The sequence below is a fragment of the Botrytis byssoidea genome, assembly GCF_014898295.1.
Source record: "Botrytis byssoidea strain MUCL 94 chromosome Unknown BBYS_012, whole genome shotgun sequence".
Taxonomy (NCBI): domain Eukaryota; kingdom Fungi; phylum Ascomycota; class Leotiomycetes; order Helotiales; family Sclerotiniaceae; genus Botrytis; species Botrytis byssoidea.
The window spans coordinates 1,141,900-1,161,301 of NW_024065853.1; the positions used below are offsets into that span (position 1 = coordinate 1,141,900).

The 19,402-nt window shown below is 42.0% G+C and overlaps 7 protein-coding genes across 7 annotated transcripts; 6 read left to right on the forward strand and 1 right to left on the reverse strand.

Annotated features, from left to right (window-relative positions):
• Window positions 1-5,154: 5,154 nt before the first annotated feature.
• On the forward strand, window positions 5,155-5,682 carry EAE97_006763 (uncharacterized protein; the record flags this gene model as incomplete). The annotated part of the gene is made up of 1 exon (XM_038877276.1): window positions 5,155-5,682. One exon carries the CDS (start codon window positions 5,155-5,157, stop codon window positions 5,680-5,682), a length of 528 nt encoding a protein of 175 aa, XP_038732208.1.
• Window positions 5,683-6,736: 1,054 nt separating this feature from the next.
• On the forward strand, window positions 6,737-8,002 carry EAE97_006764 (uncharacterized protein; the record flags this gene model as incomplete). The annotated part of the gene is made up of 2 exons (XM_038877277.1): window positions 6,737-7,775; window positions 7,836-8,002. 2 exons carry the CDS (start codon window positions 6,737-6,739, stop codon window positions 8,000-8,002), a joined length of 1,206 nt encoding a protein of 401 aa, XP_038732209.1.
• Window positions 8,003-8,570: 568 nt separating this feature from the next.
• EAE97_006765 (uncharacterized protein) lies at window positions 8,571-9,251 on the reverse strand (the record flags this gene model as incomplete). The annotated part of the gene is made up of 3 exons (XM_038877278.1): window positions 8,571-8,914; window positions 9,001-9,032; window positions 9,202-9,251. The coding sequence occupies 3 exons, from the start codon at window positions 9,249-9,251 to the stop codon at window positions 8,571-8,573; spliced, it is 426 nt and encodes a 141-aa protein (XP_038732210.1).
• A 2,677-nt stretch (window positions 9,252-11,928) lies between these two features.
• EAE97_006766 (uncharacterized protein) lies at window positions 11,929-13,597 on the forward strand (the record flags this gene model as incomplete). Its single annotated transcript, XM_038877279.1, has 2 exons — window positions 11,929-12,834; window positions 12,885-13,597. 2 exons carry the CDS (start codon window positions 11,929-11,931, stop codon window positions 13,521-13,523), a joined length of 1,545 nt encoding a protein of 514 aa, XP_038732211.1. The 3' UTR covers window positions 13,524-13,597.
• A 1,379-nt stretch (window positions 13,598-14,976) lies between these two features.
• EAE97_006767 (uncharacterized protein) lies at window positions 14,977-15,640 on the forward strand (the record flags this gene model as incomplete). The annotated part of the gene is given in 4 exon segments (XM_038877280.1): window positions 14,977-15,091; window positions 15,152-15,288; window positions 15,304-15,408; window positions 15,470-15,640. The coding sequence occupies 4 exon segments, from the start codon at window positions 14,977-14,979 to the stop codon at window positions 15,638-15,640; spliced, it is 528 nt and encodes a 175-aa protein (XP_038732212.1).
• Window positions 15,641-16,018: 378 nt separating this feature from the next.
• On the forward strand, window positions 16,019-16,800 carry EAE97_006768 (uncharacterized protein; the record flags this gene model as incomplete). The annotated part of the gene is made up of 2 exons (XM_038877281.1): window positions 16,019-16,517; window positions 16,541-16,800. 2 exons carry the CDS (start codon window positions 16,019-16,021, stop codon window positions 16,798-16,800), a joined length of 759 nt encoding a protein of 252 aa, XP_038732213.1.
• A 41-nt stretch (window positions 16,801-16,841) lies between these two features.
• On the forward strand, window positions 16,842-17,243 carry EAE97_006769 (uncharacterized protein; the record flags this gene model as incomplete). Its single annotated transcript, XM_038877282.1, has 2 exons — window positions 16,842-17,069; window positions 17,121-17,243. The coding sequence occupies 2 exons, from the start codon at window positions 16,842-16,844 to the stop codon at window positions 17,241-17,243; spliced, it is 351 nt and encodes a 116-aa protein (XP_038732214.1).
• Window positions 17,244-19,402: the final 2,159 nt, after the last annotated feature.

The following is a 19,402-nucleotide window of genomic DNA, read 5'->3' on the forward strand; positions in this document are numbered from 1 at the left end:
ATCATCACTTGCATATAGTAACGCCTTCATGTACTCAAAGAGAATACCTGAGCTCGCTTATCGAACATCACCTACTTGATAGGACATATCGAACTTTTCTTAAAAAGAAAATGCAGTAAGGTCCCATATCACATGAATATTTGTTCCATAAGGATGTTTTGAAGCTTGAGATGGACTTGAGAGAAGCTCGTCGGGAGACGATTCGCTCAGACAGGGAGAGATTAGCTAGAATAAACGCCTTTAGAAACCGCACTACAAGATCTGAAGAAACAGACAAATCGTATCTATCTAAAGTCAATATAGATGGAGATACCGATGATGCTATGCTGTACAGAAAAAGACATTAATGATAAATTATTATATATACACAAAATCCGTGACGTGATCATACAAAATCCTAAGATTTCCCTGCTGGCGCAATGGTAGCGCGCAAGACTTCTATCAAGGCTTCGAAATCATATGCGAAGACATGCCTGAATCTTGAGGCTACAGGTTCGAGCCCTGTGTAGGGAGCTACTCTGAGTATCATCGGTTTGAATCCGTTGCCAAAAATCAATATTTTTGCGTTTTTAGTTGATTTTCCAGAGGGGTTGTTCATAGGTGATGTCGAGGACTTTTGACGTCTGTCCCCACCCAATCAAATTGGAACGAATAAATGCGTTAATCCTACGGTAGATTTGATGTCAGTCTCGACATTCGAGCGATTCAAATTTTCTTTTAGGATGTACGATGGTTGTAAGGGTAAGTATTGTAAAACACACCAAAAAGCGGCCGTGCTTTTCCCCACATACAAGGGCTTTAACCAATCAAAATATCACGCTCTTTGAAAATTAATATGATGAACTCTAATATACTGAAGTATTGTAAATGTAGATTTCAGTACGCTAGTATACTAAAGTGGGTCTATCCCTCAACAATTCTGTTAGGTAGCCTATCAAAACCTTTAAAATCTTTGAAAGCTTTGTAAGCCTTCACAAGTAAAAGAGAATTTGAAAATCGAAATTTGAGGAGATAGCTCAATATGTATTTGAATTGCTTAAAGCAGCAATAGAATATATAAAAACAGCAAGTTTTTAGAAAAAGTGGGTTTTACATCACTTATCCATATAACCACTGTAAAAGGCCGAGTCATGGAGGGGTCTTCTTTGACCAATGATTCAATGCGATTTGTAAAAAGACCCGTAAATTTTTAGATGTCTACACAGCATTAACAAATCAAAATGCACTTTTCTTCTCTAGGTTATAAACTCAATCCATTAACCCCACCCAAAATTTCTCTCTACTCCGTAAATCACACAAATTCAAGTGAAAGCGGGGTGAAAATATGTTATCACTCTACTGTATCCGCTAGCTATACTTCGCTTGTGCCCGGTAACCCCACCGCAGTTTTTCCAAAAATATTCCACTTCGAAAACTTACACAAAAGTGCGACGAAGAGCAATGGGCAAGTCAAAAAGACATGCAAAAGCAAAAGGCAATCATCTCGAGTGGACTCGGGATCGCAGAATGCGGCTTCTGTGGATCGAACACAGTGCCTCCAGATAAACAGATGAATCTATTAAGTTCCTGAAGTTGACTTCAGTCTGGCGCTCTCCCAAGTGAGCTAAAGCCGCTTGGTGTTCGTGTTATGTTGAACGATGGGCCAAAATTTGGCTACTTCATTGAGATTGAAATTTGCATAGTTTGGGCAGTCTGGGGATGTGAAACTTTATGTGGTTGGGTTGTCGAGTGATTGGATGGTTGGGACGTGGAGGCGTTAGATGTGGGTTCAGCATTAGTTAATCCTGAGGCTGATACATGCATGGCATGCACGCTGATACTGGCTGCTGATATATCCAATATGTACTGTTGTGTGATTAGGATATTATGGTCAAGATGAAACAGATTGTACAAACTCAACTCCATCTATTATCATCTAATCGCTTCAGAGCAAATCCGAATTCAGCACTTCGAGAGTCCTGCTGATCTATGTGGGTAGGTACTGGTACTTAATAAACTTCCCTTTATTGTGTTTCGCAATTATCCTTAGGTAGGTACATACCGGTAGGCAATTAGGTATATCTTCAGTTCTAAACGCTAGCTTTCCTGCCCCTCTCTCCCCCCCAAACGACAGTAAGTATCTTTTCACCACAACATCGTAAAGTATGGTTTGAATATTTTCACCCATGATCATGGTCGATTGACTCTAATCGATCAAAAAAAAGGTTCGTACACGATTAATTTTATGAGAAAGTATAATTTCATGATTAGGTACCTAGTTATGATCATTCGTCGAGAAGGCAACTCAATTCAAATCACCCAGGAGAAGAATCAGATTCAAATCATTGCCGGACCATTATTGGTGTTACATTCGAAATAGAAGTAGCTAGGTAGCCAAACTCGATGTTACAATTACAAAAATAACACAGGGCCTAATTACAGTTCTTGTAGGCAGGTACGAGTACGGTACGGATGTCCGAGACCGTTGTTGGTCTTAAAACCGTAGCCCGTTATTCCGTTGCCTATGGGAATATCTTTACACTGTCACAACTTCGGAACCTCATCTCCCCGAGCACGTTCAATTGTTTAGTAAACAATTGAGAGAATTACAAGATCAATAGGGAGATTTTTGATGAAAATTTATTCGATGATTGTTGATATATTGTATTGAAAAGGATCGAAGATGGGAGAGTCGAAAGGGTATGGTGATTCTCTTGATTCTTGCAGACCTGGCCTGGACCTTGAGATCATCCCAAGGTTGGCCGAGCACTCCGTGACTCCGAGCTTATTATGTTTGGAATCATAAAATTCATAATCCGATGCTTCTGTGGAGGTTCTAGGCCGGATGTGCCCTGCCGTTTTGGAAGGGATAGGGAAGAAAGGATTTAGGATATAACGATTAGAAACGAATCCTACGAAGGTATATGGAATACATTTTGTTAGCAGTCTCGGCAGTGTCGTCAGACGATGAGTTTGTATGTAGAAAGAGGAGAGGCAGGAACCTAACCACTCCACAGAATGACCAGCTGTCAAACTGGGAGCATTAACTATATCATTCCAAATTATACACAAGGTAAAAGTTATAACGTGATTTATCATCGAGTGGACCATATCATCGAGTGGACTATCATTTTTATATACAAAATTCGTCTGTGCATAATTGTACGATTTCTTTATTTATTAATAGAATTTTCTAAAAATTAAAATTATAAATTTTAATTATATAAATAATATGAAAATCTAATTATTTATTGAAAATTCAAATTATTATAATAGTTACTATAGAAATATTTCTTTTGTAACGAAAATCGTAACAAATTTCATTTTTTTTTTAAATATAAAAGAAATTTTTATATCAAAACTAGATTTATAAAAAGCCTAATTTTCTATTGTTATTTTCTATTAATATTTTTCTAAAAAATAATGATTGATTATTAAAATAAAAATATTAAAAAAGTATTAATTTTGGTGTATTTTGAAGTGGCCCACTCGATGATATAGTCCACTCGATGATAAACCACGTTAAGCAATAAACAATAAACAAATTGAATCGAGTATCATCACACTTTTCTTTTGACTTTGTTCCCCAGATGCTACCACCATAATCCTAAATGCAAACAATTGACCGCCATGAACACCTCGCTCAGATAACAAGCAATGAGCTTGTAATCCTTCCAGACCACAAACCCTTCAGTCCAGATCATCACCCTCGGATACCGCCCCATCCTGGATTCTTTTCCGCGAAATAATAAGAAATCCAACGGTTTATGACGTCGGTCCAGATTCAATACAGCCAAAATTCCAATTCCAATTTAGACTGATGAAGGATTTGTTATTGATTGCGAATATACCGGTACGTATGCGAGAGCCTTTACCTGTTTACACATCGCACGCATTAAGTAAATCCTTATTAATTTGAGTATTCCAAGTACATCCGTCGTATACAACAAGCCACCGTCGTAAATTCCGCAGTCTATGTATTCGTAAGTTGTAACGTGAGAGATACGGGCACAGCGGAATATTATCGGTTAGTACGAGATATAGGATTTGTTTTTAGGTACTTTTCGTACTTGCTCAGGTGGGCTTAAAAGGTAGGACGGACCCCGAAATCAAAGTTTGGAAATACTTAAATAATAAATAAAATGCGTTATGCGCATGACTTCCGTTTTATGAGTCTAAGTGTACAATGTATACGCAGGATGCTATAATAATAAGAGAAAAAATTCAAAGAAATTGAGAGGGGATTCATGTAGTGTGATGTGATGTGATGTAGGAAAAATTACAAGCAAGAAATTGTGGAAATGAAAAGTATTGGAAATGGATTGATTAATTGATTGAATGGAGATGGAGATGCCCCTTCATTTTTCGCCAATCTATCTTTCTCTACCACCAGCCTTATCTCCACGAGATCCTTCAACAACACTTACAAATTATTAATAAATCCTAGAAAACCCAGAATTCCAGTTTATGAACAAATAATCATCGTCCTCTCTGATTTATTAAAAACGTCAAAAACTCCATCCATATACATAAACTGTCTTGAAATACTTGGCAGATCATCCACCCAAAATACACACCAGTATTCGTATCAGATGAGGTGGCATGGGGCAAAAAATGATTACACCAGTGATCAGTGAGGTTACAAATTACTTTTTAGGAGTTTTAGTACTTTAGGTAGTGATACCTATATGCAGGGTCTGTGAGGGGTGACAATTTAGGCTTTTGGATGCTCCACTATGACAGAATTATGTGAAGAGAAACCCTTGTTCAAACGCGGCTTGGTGGGCGCAAGATTTCTTTTTTCCTTTTTGACTTTACTCAAGGAAGCCGGAGTTACGACGCACATGGAACGGATGGATTTGAGTCAGTATGTATGTTCCAGTTATTAAAAGTGTAGGTCTCCCCTCGGGGCGTGGATGATCTCTCTGATTGCTTTTCTATATTGTGTTGGGTATTCGCTGTTCTACTCATATAGTATCTCGAATCTTTATATCTTTTTTTTTCTAAGGTTGTGTATGGGTCAATCTATGTATTGATATTACTTTACAACTCTTGATATACTTCTATATATACGGGACGAATTATAGGTTATATAAAAAAATCACCCAAATATATCTACATTGAAACTCAACATTCGAACACAACTAAAGCATCACAACCAACAATCATTAGACAATGTCTACCTCACCCAACGCCAAAGCCACGCTTCGCCCCTCCAAATTCATCGAAGGGCCTCCCCTCACCTCCACGGCCCCTAATCTTGCCCAAACAGACTCACAACTACAACTCATCCTCCTCGAAATGGATTCCTACGAGTCTACTCACAAATCACCTCGCAAATCTAAATCGCGAACTTCTTCGAGCAGTTCTTCTAATTCTAATTCCTCACACTCTTCTCACAACTCTACTTCTTCGCTATCCTTCTTTACGAATTCTTCGAAACGAATGAGTCACGACTATTCTTCTGCTATCTCTACAAGTAATAAGATACTCAGCGGAGTGAGAGCGAGCATAGATATGAGTAATCCATTTTCAAGCTCAGAGTCTTTGGGAAGAAGTAGATGCAGCATCATTGAGACCACGAACGAATCGGATGAGGGATCGATCAAAGATGCACAGCCACTAGGATCGAAGATTAAAGGCAGGTTGAGAGCTTGGAGTCGGGGGAAGGACGATGCATTCAGACCTTATGCGGCCACTTGAGTGAAATGGGATCTGTTGGGAATAAGATTGGAATGGGTTACATTACGAAAGTTACATTACGAAAGTTACATTACGAAGTTACACTATGATTGAGGAAACTCGATACGATATGAGGTTATTTGATGGAACGAATCACTGGCAAGATAGACTCTGTCAGATGAAGAGGAGATCATTTTTATAAGGCAGAATGAAGAATTCACATGCATGTCGATGCTCCAAAGAGGAGGCAGACGCTGTGTTGCAGTAGGGTTGAAGGGAATAGGTTAGGCAAAGAGCCAACGCACAGCCATTTATGGAGAAGAGGTCCCGAGACAAGATTTTGTGGAGGGGGAACCGAGCACGACACGCGATAAGTCGAGACAAGTAGATAAACTGTTGCTTTGACAACAAAAATATCACAGAGAAATTGCAGGATAGATCAATAAATACATATTATAAACACTTGATACGGTTGTCCATATTTGGCATGAGATGTTATGTTATTCACACATATTACCGTATTCCATATCTGATACCAAATATCATGATTCATGACATATATGCAGAAGACTCAAATCATCTCAAAAGTCCAAATTAAGTCGAACATTCTCAGCGCTCCCAAAATCCATCATGATCACATGGCACCATCCAATCTCCTTTTTTCCTAGCACCTCGAATCCAAAAAGTCAATGATAAACTCACCGATCTCAATGGTCAACGCGGACCGGAAATACAAAAAACACCAGGTGACTTTCAATATTTTCCCACCCGCAGAATCCCTAACTATTTTCAGCAGAAGGCCTTACCCGTCCCTGCCTAGCTTCATGCGAGCCGGTAGTTGACGGTAGTTCGATCCGTCTCGCGCATCTGATAGGATGAACGGAAGCCCAATGAAACGGGACGATCATTCCCCAACCTCGTGTTTCAAGCACAATGAAAAACTAGTGATTCGAACGATTCATTTCTCAGATGCATTTCGTGTCTATGCACGTTTATCGATTGGGGATCTGCTTGCTTCACCCTCTTCCTGCAGAAGAAATATCGATTGTCGAGTCACTCATAATTCTATTTTAATATGCGCGTCCCGCACCCCACAAACTCTCATATCCGCGCTTGGCAACGTACGTCCCGGTTTACCCAACACTGCTACCGCGTCGCTCGGCTTCTCTATTCGGTGGTCATCGTTACGCCGCAGATACCCCTTATATTTCTCTCTGTCTTATTCTCTCTTTCTTATTATGGCCGTCCTCATTGGTCCTTCACATACCGTGCTTCTCTCCTCATCGGCTCCCACATAGCCTGGTCTCTAAATCCTGGTACCCAACCCCTTAAAGATGTTCTCTCCTTTCCCGCCCGCTGTTCCATCCCCAAACTCACCGACGATCAAAATGCACAATTAGAGGTCATACCACCAGCAGACGAAGTCTGGTTCAAGGGCGATGCATCACACCCGACCATCAAACCAGAAAGTTGTCCATGTTTCTGGCAATGGACACGCGACCTTTCCCCTCCCGTTGGCGACAACTCTTCCCCATTATCACAGAGGAAAATCGTGATGTATTTCGTAGGCGGCGGAATGGTTCAAGGCCATCCGCTTACATCTTCTATTCCATGGCGCGTGATGCAGAAAACCCATATCCCCATCTTCGGCGTCAATTTCCGCAAATGTGTAACTGCCAAAACGGCATTTCCAGCAGCCCTACAAGATGCGCTGTCGGCATTCTCCTTCCTCCTCGAGATGGGATATCGCCAGGAAAATATCTCCGTTATGGGAGATTCGGGAGGCGCGGGAATTGTGATTACGCTTTTGTTGTATCTGAATAGGTATAGTCTTCCGATGCCGGAAAACGCGGTGCTGATTTCTCCATTTGTGGATTTGGCGTCGAGGTTTGATGGGAAGGGGGTGGGAGAGGAAGAGGAGAAAATTCTGTTGGAGTTGGATTTTATGAATAATGAAATGCTTGCCATGGCGGGATATCAGTACTGTGAGAATAGGCCGGAGTTGAGGGAGACGCTTTTGAGTCCGGCCAGGGGGATATTGCCGGAAGGGTATAAATTTGAGGGGCTTTGTAGGTGTATGGTTGTTCGGGGGGACGCGGAAACTTTCTGCTCGGGTATGTATATGTTTGAATGTTTGATTGTATGAGTGATCAATGAGTATTGACGATATACAGGTATACAAAAATTAGTAAATCATCTACGTCAAGCAGGTGTAAAGGTAGAGGCCGTGGTTGGAAAAGATGAAGTTCATGATTATCCCATATTCTCGAAAGCTGATGGTCCGTACGAGTTTTATGGGCGAGTAGCAAAATTCTTGGATGGAGATGGAGTTTATGATTGAGTAAACTGGGCGAGGAGTGTGTAGGGATGTATCTGATGGGGGGAGGGTGGAAGATTGGAGGATTATTGGGTAAGATATGGGCTTGATGGCATGAGGATATACAATATTAAGTGCATGGGCAGACTGTTTTGGACGCTCTGGACAAATCACTTGCAGAAATTCTACTACAATGCCAAGCCAGCGAGAAACGGTTCAATCATGTCATTAGCAAAGTGTGTGATCACCAGTATCAAGGCTCACTCATAAACTTCGACGGATATAAATTTCTTGATGAAAATCTTCGATTTCTAACTAAAAAATGTATACGACGCATCAGTATGTTTTCCTTGTGCCATAAGAGTTTAGCGGAATCATTGCCAGCCCGAAGCATGATCGTCCTGGAAAAGGTTAGGTTCGTCCATATGATTCGGAAAGCTGGTGAATCATAGAGACTAGCTACGAAGTGTGGGTGGCAGAAAGAAGTTCAAGAAGAGAAGGGAAAATGAAAGCTAGCATGAAGCTGAGAAGGTACTTCTGCTGAAGGCTGTTGTTCATTATCGAGTGGTAATCGAAAAAGAAGGTCGTGTCGTCAACGTCTGAATCGGGAAAGGGAAGATTTATGGCCCTTTCGCTGGAAAGCTCTGGAGGAGCTTGGTGAGTTATCGTGATCGAAGAGTAGAAGGTCCATGAATGATTGAACCATGGTGGTGAGTTTCTTGTTTGCGTCTTGATCGATTCGATCCCTTCTCCTTTGTTGAAATGCTTTGCTTTGCTTGCCTTGCCTTCCTAGAATTCCGATAGTTGACTCAACAGCATGAGAGCGACTGAAAAGCGATTTTGAGCCCTCGAATCTCCTATGTAGTGTAATTGATGTGTGGAACCGGTTTGTATTTGGAACGAAGAAATGGTCATCTGCAGCGGTCGATGCATATTCTGAATCATCTCATTTTTTCAGGCAATCTACAAAGTCAGTTAGCATGAGCAACATCGATAATGAAAGCAACGTTGAATTTACATACCATTTCTTCTAGCGTATCTGCTATGCCATTTCCTGAAAAAAATTGATATCCATCGTGATATGCTGGTGTCGAATGTGGTAAAGGGTGTTGCCTTGAAACTGAGATTTTCGGTGCTAACTTCAAATGCCTCGAATAATCCCAATCAAATGTAACTTCTGGACAATCTGTTGGCCTTTACAGAGAAGTCTGAAATCCATATACCAGACTATGTTCATCCTCGGAGGTGTATTGAATCGCGCAATATGACACATTACGGGTTGTTGACGGTAGAATTTCTGTCAGTTGATTGGAAGTGAGAAGGTGTTAGTGGGGAGAACGACGTTATGGTGAAGACTTTACTTTTGACGTAAACAGAATCGGCGGAGATGGGTCAAGATGTAGCTGCGCTCGTCTGTGTGCTTGCATCTCTGACTGAATCGGAAGACGTCGAAATAAAGGAAGATCGGCAGTCAGGAAGAGAAAAAAAAGTGCGAGAAATTCCCATTCTCAGCCGGTTGAAGGTAGGTGATTGTTGCGTAGAGGCTACCCACCAAGGAAACAAGATGATCGAGATATCTAAAGACTTGGAAGCGTTTTGTCCTCAAATAGCTTAGATCGAATGGTTTATTGGGAGATAGATAGGATAGGAAGGATGGCGACTGGAGAATTGGACCTGCGTGGAGTTTATCCCTCAAGTCCTGTTCGATCTATGAACTCTGAAGACAAATAAGGTCAACGTCTTTAGAAATCATAGATCGAACAGGACTTGAGGATGTCAAAGCTGGAGAGTGGAAGTTGTGATTGAAAGGAAAGAAAAAATGAGGTTGTAAAAAAGGAAATTTAAAGTCGTCAATGGAAGCGAGAAAACAAGTCAAATTCACTTGTCTGTTTACCTACCTGTGAAAAAATTTCTCACACTAAATTAAGCGCAGCGAATCTTCGACTTCTGATTGAAAGTGAAATTATGAAGTTTGGATGAGTACTGGATGCCTATGCGAACTTCATTCTTCCTTTCTCCCTGTACTTATCTGGTGGAGGAGAAATAACAGCATGCTTCCCGCTCCTTTCTCAACGCCGGAGACCTTTTATCTGATATGAATACAACACATGAGAACACATAATCCCCACCGTATTGGGAGCACACGTTGTCTGAAGCCCTGTGTCTGTGAGTGCAGATCTGAGGGAGACATCCCTTGTAATCTTCTCACTATTCAATAGTGGCCTTTTCTTTCTACCAGCACTTCTCACAAGATATAGAACTCACAAGATGGATCGCACTTTGAGAATGAAGACACCTCTTCAAGCCCTCGCCTGGGACTGTGCACGTTGAAGTACAACTTTCGTGTGAGATCCCATGTCGAGCAAGTGTGGGAATTGTGTACATAGAGAAGATTTTCTGCTCTATGTGGCCGTTTCCCACGGCGCGAGCTAATTGCGCAACCTTCACGATGAGGTTCGAACCATGGTATGATTGGAGAGAGCCTTGATAAATCTTAGAGTATTCTCAAATTCACTGCTTGGAATACAGTTTAAAGATGATCATTCCGTATCTTCGTCGCTTGTACTCAACCGGGGCTCACTTCAACTCCAAAGCCTTTCACCAATACCCAGGTTGGGAGTTGGGTCGAACGAAGAGAGCGAAATGAAGAAGAAGCAAGAAGTGCATTACTACTGGAGGGAAGAGTGATACGATTAACAGCATAACTTTGATGCAAAAGTAAGCAAATACTACTTACACATTTCACTAATAATGGTTTATGGTATGATCAACTCATAACACATGCTCCTCGAGGAACATATTCTGTCAACTATCTCATATTCAGACTGTACTTCAATCATTACATAATTTCTTTAGAATTCAAAGTCTTGAATCTGAGACCAACAATACTCAAAGATTTATCCACCTACGTAGGTAGTAAAACGTTAACTCAAAATCGATGAAGAGAGTTTGAATGTAAGGTTTTTCGACCACAAGCAATCGATAACTGGATGTCAGAGTCAGGTCACGTGAATATTCAATGAGCAGGCCGTGCACAAGAACTTTTGCTCATAGCTACCAGAGTTACCTAAATTGAAATCCCAGAGTACTTCCAGGATTACTATTGATGGAGTGTGAGCCATATGAGATTTCTTGAGGTAATGGACGGACACACTCTCTATCATCACCCAACACCCCCTTTTTTAATAGAAGGTGTGCGATGCACACAGAGCCTGAAACTCAATAGAAGAGAGGCCCACTCAAGAGCAAGAGAACGCACTCCACACAACCGCCTCCCTCCTCACCCAACACCTCGATCATATAAGTTTCGATCGTAAAACCTTTGATCATACGACCAGAGCTTCAGCCAATCAAAGTCACTATAACATACAATCATCTTGCTTGAGCTGTGGGCACTTCACTTGATTTGAACATCAGTCAAATTTTCGAAATGCTGGTGCCCTTTCACCGCTATTTATTTATAGTCCTTGGTGCAAAACATGGTGTTTTAGACAAAGTCGCTACCTGTCATCGATTGATTGAGAGATGGTGTAGACTATAAAGGATGAGCCCATCACTTAAAATACACCAGATCATCAATGATTTTAGTCAAGGATGACAGGAGCAGGCATTTCGCCTGGCCATCGATCATAATGCTGAAGATCCCAGGAGGCACAGTTGTCTGAATTGGACATTGATAACAGATTTCTTAAATCTAGAGCCCTTATGCTATGAACTTCATATCGTGAGGTTTCATCTCACCTGTCGACATGATACCTATTTGGTAAAGTTATTCATTCGTTGGAAATGTTATGCAGTTCACAACTTCTATATCAGAGCGAGTAGAAGATCTTGTGGAGTAGATATAGAATGGAGATATAAAGGGATCGAACTTCTCTCCACTGCAATCTTCTTTCTTCATACTTTACAACAATTCCAATGTCTCTAGTCTCTCTTCGCGTTACTTTAAGATGTCGTTGTCCACCACACTTAATTTGTGGCCCACCCAGAGCTACGTTACGGTCAATTTTCGACCTCCCACTTTCGATGTTACGAAGACGGGAGAAACTCAATCAGGCTTGATTCTCATAAATCCAGTTCTGAACCCCTTGAACAAGTCGGATCTCGACGCCGCAGTCTCCGCCATTGGACCCGTTCAAGCTAGTGCATGTGGGATTTTTACCGAGGGCGGGCAACTTGTGTGGCAGGGCCCATATGCTTTTGCTGAAGATTCCACATTTCCTCCCTTATTCAGTACGAATCTTATGGTTCAAGAGTACATGGGCAAACCTGTGTTGACATACTGGCAAGGTGTTCGTAAAAGCCACGGTGTTGCATATGGAAATATCACCATACTAGATGATACCTATACGCCAATCACAACGATCTGTCCAAAATTAAATCTCATCACTTCACCGAGTGCTAATTTGACTGATCTCGCATGTTTTGGCGATTCCCACGAATTGTTCATCACACCTTCAAACACCCTAATTGTCAGCGCAGGCAACCTTACCACTATGGACCTTAGCCCAATTGGCGGTCCAAGTGTTGGCTATGTGTACGACTCTCAGTTCTACGAGATTGACATTGCAAGTGGTGATATAATTTTCAGCTGGAGTTCTGTTGCCTCTGGTATTCCTATCACATACTCCAAATTTATACCAGGCGTTAACTCTGGAACTGGTTTAAATTCGAGTGATCCTTTCGATTGGTTCCACATCAATTCTGTATCATCTGTCGGAGATGGGTATCTTGTTAACAGTCGTCACTGCTGGGCTACTTGGTATCTCAATAGTGCCGGTGAGGTTGAATGGCGAATTGAGGGCAACAACACCGAGGGACAGAGTGATTTCGTGGTTCCTAAGGAAGCAAATTTTGTAATTGATTTCCCCAAGCCATCATATTTCATCAACTAATCACATATCAGAGATGGCAACATCATGCTCGCGTCAGCAATTACACCGAAAAAAGTGCCGTCCTTCACTACTTTAACAACCGCTTTGATGAGTTCGCAGATAAAAATGTAGCCAGCCAATCCAATGGTCTGCAACTCTCTCTTAACCTTGTAGATAAAACTCTAGTCGTGGAAAAAATCCTCAACGATTCTGCCTACCATGGTTTCAGCGATTCTCAAGGATCATTCAGCCCACTCGAAAATGGCAATACATTCGTGGGCTGGGGTGCTATTACTCGTCTTACTGAATTCGGTCCCGGTGGTAATGATGACGTTCGTCTACGAATCCAATTCGGCTATGATGATACCGCCAATTCATATCGCGCCTACAAACAATCATGGAACGCGACGCCAGCTTGGGACCCAGATGTCGTAGGGGTCAACAACACCGCATACATGAGTTGGAATGGAGCAACCGATTATACGGCATGGGTCATATATACAGGAATTAATGAGAGCGATCTCGTGGAAGTAGCTACTGTTCAGAGAGGCCATCTTTTCGAAATTAGCTATCCTATTAGTAGTAACGCTCGGTATTTGAAGGTTGCAGCGTTTGCTGGGAGTACTTTTATGAGAAATTCGTCGCTGGTTACTGTTGAGCCTTCCTATTAGCACTCTATTATATCATAGAAGGTAATAGTGATGTTGAATATAAATCTCAAAGGTCATGAATACAACAAGCTTTGGTAGAGAAATCAAGAACTCGGTTAATTTAATGAATATATTGGACTTTATCACTTTTCGCACTTTACTTCTGTGCGAATACAGTATTTCTCTCATCTAGATGGTTTTCATTTGGAGAATTCTCACAAAGGAATTTCATTCATACACGGGGAAAAGAAAGTCATTCTCTCGATGATCTACCTCTCACGCTCCCAAGATTGCTGTCCCAACTCTTAAAATGTTCCACCTGACTCAAGTGAACACAATTCCCGGCATGTTCGGGTCAATCGGGATACTCGGAACCATTAACGTTTGATGCCCTACCCGTGTATCTCCCAGGGACGCTTTCATGATTAGATTGTATTCGGGTCGGTTTTTAGAAGAGAATACGCTCCGCGGGTACCCATTGCGCAGCCTAGACTGTAAAGAGGAGCTGGCTATGATTTACTGTGGTTTATGAAAAGCATGAGATAGAGGTTCTGACTGGGTATCCGATGTGTAGTATGATGACGACTTCTAGGCCACTCTTATGGTGTGGGTTAATATAGGATCGATGTTCACTTTTACGTGTATCCTTCGATTGTTGAAGATGAGTGCAATGCATTGGCACCGGTGCCGCATGTTGTAAACTGTCAAGTCTTTGCAGGTGCATGGGAGTGGCAGGTTGTTGAAAGCTGCCAGCTGAGCCGCAAATTACTCCCTCAAACATCGAAAAGCAACCACGCCATGTACGTTTAAAGTTTTCATTGTCTTGCTCGCCGTATTGGTTGTCATTGCTCCCTGAAAAGGCCACAACAGAAGAGCTTCTAAGCAACGAATCAAGGTAGAAAGTGAGATTGCTTGAAAACAAATTAAAAAGTGAAAGAAAGAATGGAAGATCGTACGAGAAGATTCGAGATCAATTCAGAATTTCACTCTGTTCGGTCCGATGAGCCCTAATTATTTTAAAACTGATTTTTAATTCATAGGCAAAGAAAATCCAATTGTCTAAATAGGCGAGTATTATTGTTGTCGTCGCCAAAAATGATACACTCCCCCACATTCAGTTTTTGTATCCTAAATCCAAAAAAAATCGACAACTACCTCACGGCCTTGTGAGAAACAAATTTGAATAGAATTCATGACCACCTAATCCACGCGCAACGGATAAAGAGGGTCGTTGAATTCATTCAGAACACAAAAAAGTAAGTCTCTTCTATCAGGCGCACACGTTGTCGCAGAATTCCCTTCTTCTCACCTGTCGATCTTAATTTTATGGATACAGCAAGCCTGAGATCGTCGATATTGCTGTGACATCTATAGAGGTCTTGAACGACGTTCGTTACACATGAATCATTTCTCTATACCTTGGCTCCAACATTTCAGGCTCAAATACTGATCATCGCTTTCTTGTCATAGGAAAATGCCGTCTCCTTCTTTGACGGAAGGTCTGGCGCTTATCGAAAGTACTTCGATCTCAATGCAACAATTGATGCACCACGTTCCGTTGAAGAGACTTGTGAAGATGCGAAGAAGTGGTTCGACTTTTTTGCACAGGTTTCGAACAATTTTGTAAGTTTTAAGTCTCCTTCACACAGAACAATCTACTGCGCATTTGGATACTGATTATGAATTGCTCCAGGCACTCGCGAATTTTGAAGATATTCCCGAAAATCAAACTTCACGCGCCGCATTCGATGCTGCTCTTCGTAAAGCTGAAGAAGAATACGAGGGTGTGAAATCTGAGTAGGATAAGGTCACGCACTGCAACCACTATATCCAAGAAGCCATCGCCGCCTTCGAGGTCCCAAAGCCCTTGCTCAAAAAAACCTTTGAAGACGTGGCAGTTGAGCAGGTAAGATTAATCTTTCTTTTCAATTTACGCGAATGGATTATTGTGTATTAACGGTGATTAGGATGCTGTTTGTGAGATCAATCAAGTTTTACCATCTCAAGACGTCGATGTCTCAAACGACGATGTTGAATTGTGCACAGCTTCTCCTCCATCATCTCCACAACGTCGCGCCTATGGCTTGGAACATTCCTCACCTTTTGAGGTCGAGCAGAGAAATGTGCGAGAATCTTGATGAGCCTGCTCGTATTGGTGACAAGCTCTGTGTGCAAGAAATTCAGGTGGCGCAATTTCTCATGCTGCAGCCACCAGTAGTCCCATTGATGTATTGGTAAATGGCATTCAAGATCAAGAAACCAAAGAGCTTCTAACTCATCTTGAGCGCATCCCAAGAGCTTCAAGATGAGGTTGGCAATTTGATCTTAGACCCGGTCTATTACTACCAGCGATGTTGTCATAAGAACTTGCCTAGAAAGTATTTTTTGGCAACCCAGTCTATTACTGCCAGCGATATTGTCGTAAGAATTTGCCTAGGCAAGTTTCTTTTGGCACATCAGTCTACGAACCTGGCAAGATCATCAAGGTTTTCTTCACCACTGATGAAACATTGAAGATGGGGAGCTTGAGCGACGTAGAGGCAGGCATGGACTCACAGGCGGCTTGCATTCCAAGTGACAGATCCACCTACCATCACTACATCATCTATAGGTCTGTCAGCTTTCAATCCCTCTGGTTGATGGAACACTTCGAGCGATTCCGACACACTGTCACCATCCAATTATACGGATGCAGATACGCATGCTGGCGTACAACTGTTACGATTACCTTGCCAGCCTTCCGTGAATTTCATCATATGCTCCATATCAGACTTCTGCAATACGTCGACATCACTCCTTCTACTATTGGTGCCGTCCATGGCACGGATTTCACCATCCTCTACGTCTACTTGTATGAAATGGTCAACGCCGGCATGATCACTGTCAACAGCATCCTCAAGCAAATGGAAGATAAGGCTTACATGTTTGACCAGTTCAACGACATGCACCAAGACCTCCAGGGATATCTCATGCACCGCTACAAGCTTCCTTTTGATTTTCTCAGAATGGCTGAAGGTTTCGACATCACAGATCACAAGACCAAGGTGCCGCACTGAGATTAAATGGATTTGACCTTGATACTCCTGCTGGACAGTGGCAGCAAATGTTCGAAAATCTATATCGACACCTTCAATTCAAGACAGTCGATGAGCGTTGGTATAAGATTGGTAGTCTCGTCAGTTGCGAGAAATGCGGACGCGCCTTACCAGGCAAGGCACTGGTTAAGAAAGACACCAACAAGAAATTCAAGTCCAGTCGAATCTCTGAGCTCTGTTTTGATTCGATAAGAGTGTCTTGAAGAATGGCGAAAACCATGAAGACCCTCATCCTATCTGCCGCATGTGTCAACTCGTTCCGACATGTAACGGTCTACTTCGTACAGCCGTTAATGCTTACGTTCCTACAACTCCTGAAGACGCTGAAGACAAGAGAAAGCCTGAATTCGAGGACGGCGCTCCGCATAAACCAGTCGCTCTTGAGGAAGTTGATCTATCCACATGGGTTATTCCAGAGTCTACTGGCCAATCTCACTGGTCAGACGCTTCTATGCAGGTTGAGCAACATTTGGTAAGTTTCATGCCCGTTAGTAAGATCAATGTAGATCTGACAATACTCTAGAAATATGAAGTGAACCTCTTCTCGCCTATACACGTTATGCGTCAATCTCCCGAGCGAGAAGCACTTCCACCAGTTCCACCAAAGATTCTCAAGAGCAAGAGCTTTTTCAAGGAGATCAAATAGCTCGATCTCATGACCAGCGAACAATTCACTGAGATCAAGGCCAGCTTTCTCGTTGAATACAAGGCGTTAGAAAATGATTGCAGTGAGGTATGTCCTTCGGTCCTCGTGGGTGAGATCTGTTACCATGAGCAATGTGAGTTCAAATACATCAAGTCATGCACTTCATTCCTGGACTGCACAGTCTTGGATTGTCCTGGTACACACTTGCCAGGCCTTTGCCAGTGCGATTCAGACAAGGCTTCTCCCGAACATCTCAGCGAAGTCCGTCATCTAATGAATCGTGAGTCACTCAATGAAGCCTATGTCATTGCGTGGAAACTTATCTTGCTAGAACACTGTGGTGTTTGAGAAGACTATGGATGGACAATAGTTCGCGATGGGAAGAAAGTTGAAAGGGAATGTGGTGATGGTTTCATACTTGTGTCGTCGTGTCATCTTTGGTGGGGAAGATACACATGAACTTCATTCTAGACCGTTTATATCGTAGTTAAGAGATAATCAAAGAGATATTTGAATGCTCACAAGATACTTTGACGACTTAAAATCCAGACCTTCTCCGCAACAGTGAACCTTCTGTATGTACTGTCGAAGTTTTGATGGAGACAGTGGTTCCTTACATGTACGTATTTCAATGCGCAGTATTCCAGATTCAAATTCTTTGTCAACCAGACAAAGTACACGGAACTGCAATCGACACATGTAGATTTTTGCATATTCCGCAACCATGCGCCCAGTTTCAACCATAAGTTTGAATTTTGAGTGGCTTGAGTTTGCCGTCTTCTCTCACAATGGCACTTTCTGGACTATGATTCCGGGACGACTTCAACAACAAATTTCAAAGCATTGCATCAAATGATAACGATTGGCGTACAAGGCTGAACACTTTTCGCAGCCCAGCTTCTGACATCCATATAGCCCTTTATCTCATTCACCCGAGTTAAAATGCACCTCACGCATAAACACCACCAATTAGACGACGCAAGGTGTTGCGCGTGAAAAAGTTTTGTTGCATATCGCATCGGATGAACTTATTGCGGTTTTGTCACATTGTGCTTCTAACTTATCCCGATTGAGATATTGGCGCATTCATGAGGTTACATTTTTAAGCCCCAGATATTCCTCTCGGGGGGAGATTTTCACGACTCTTCAGGGAAGGGGATAGGAGCTGACAAATGTGAAACTTATATATGCAAAAGCTAGTGAGTATGGTATGGAAAGCGTAAGGGTGTCGGCGTTTGTTGCATATCGTAGGTGTATCCACTTGGTCCTGAAGAAGGAATGTGTGTATGACGGGAGATGGGTTGCCGGAAGAGGATTGGATGAGTGGCTAGTAGTTGGGGATACAAATGGATCGAGGTGGTGTGGATGATGATTGATAGTGGTGTTTGAGGTTTGCGGCACGGGTTCCTTTCTACACAACTGTACAACAATAAGTCTTGATGTCATGGAGATTATTGGTCGGCCGACGTTGTACAGAATCAGATGATGAAAGAATACAGCCAATCATGAATTCAAGCACATGATCTTTCTCCAAGAAAAGACAAGTAATTGTTGCATGTCTCTGGTCCAAAAGTCTCCATAAAAGTCCATTTATCACGTGCTATGTATGATAATCCATCACTTGATCAGAATCGCATGTAGAGAATAGGAACAGCGAGAACATGTAGTTTTTTGAAGGAGCATTCGATTCTTCTCATCACCTTTTTGAGCTCTTTTTCCATCGATTAAACTTACCTCGTCTCTTATCCATCAGCTCTTCAATTCTCCATACAAATAGACTAAATATCAAACCTCAATTCCTATTCCCCATGCGAGGGATCCTCCCAGAAATAGGGGTCCATGATCCCCACATTCACATCCGCTGCTATCTACATACTTGTATCGTAGTAGATAGTAATAAGATCTTACATATACATGACCTCGGGAGCTCGAGATGGGGTATGATCGTCTACGCTCCAGTTTCTACAATGTAGGAGTAAAAGATCCGTTTCATTGTACTTTTCAAAAAAGGAATGAAACGTCCGGAATTTATCATACGATAATCGCACATTCAAATCTCTGTAACGTGGAGAAAAGACGATCCAGACTTTATTAGGTCGTAGGCGTGTTCATGGTATTTATTGATTTGCTCTTAAACCATTTTGATGTCAAACTATTGA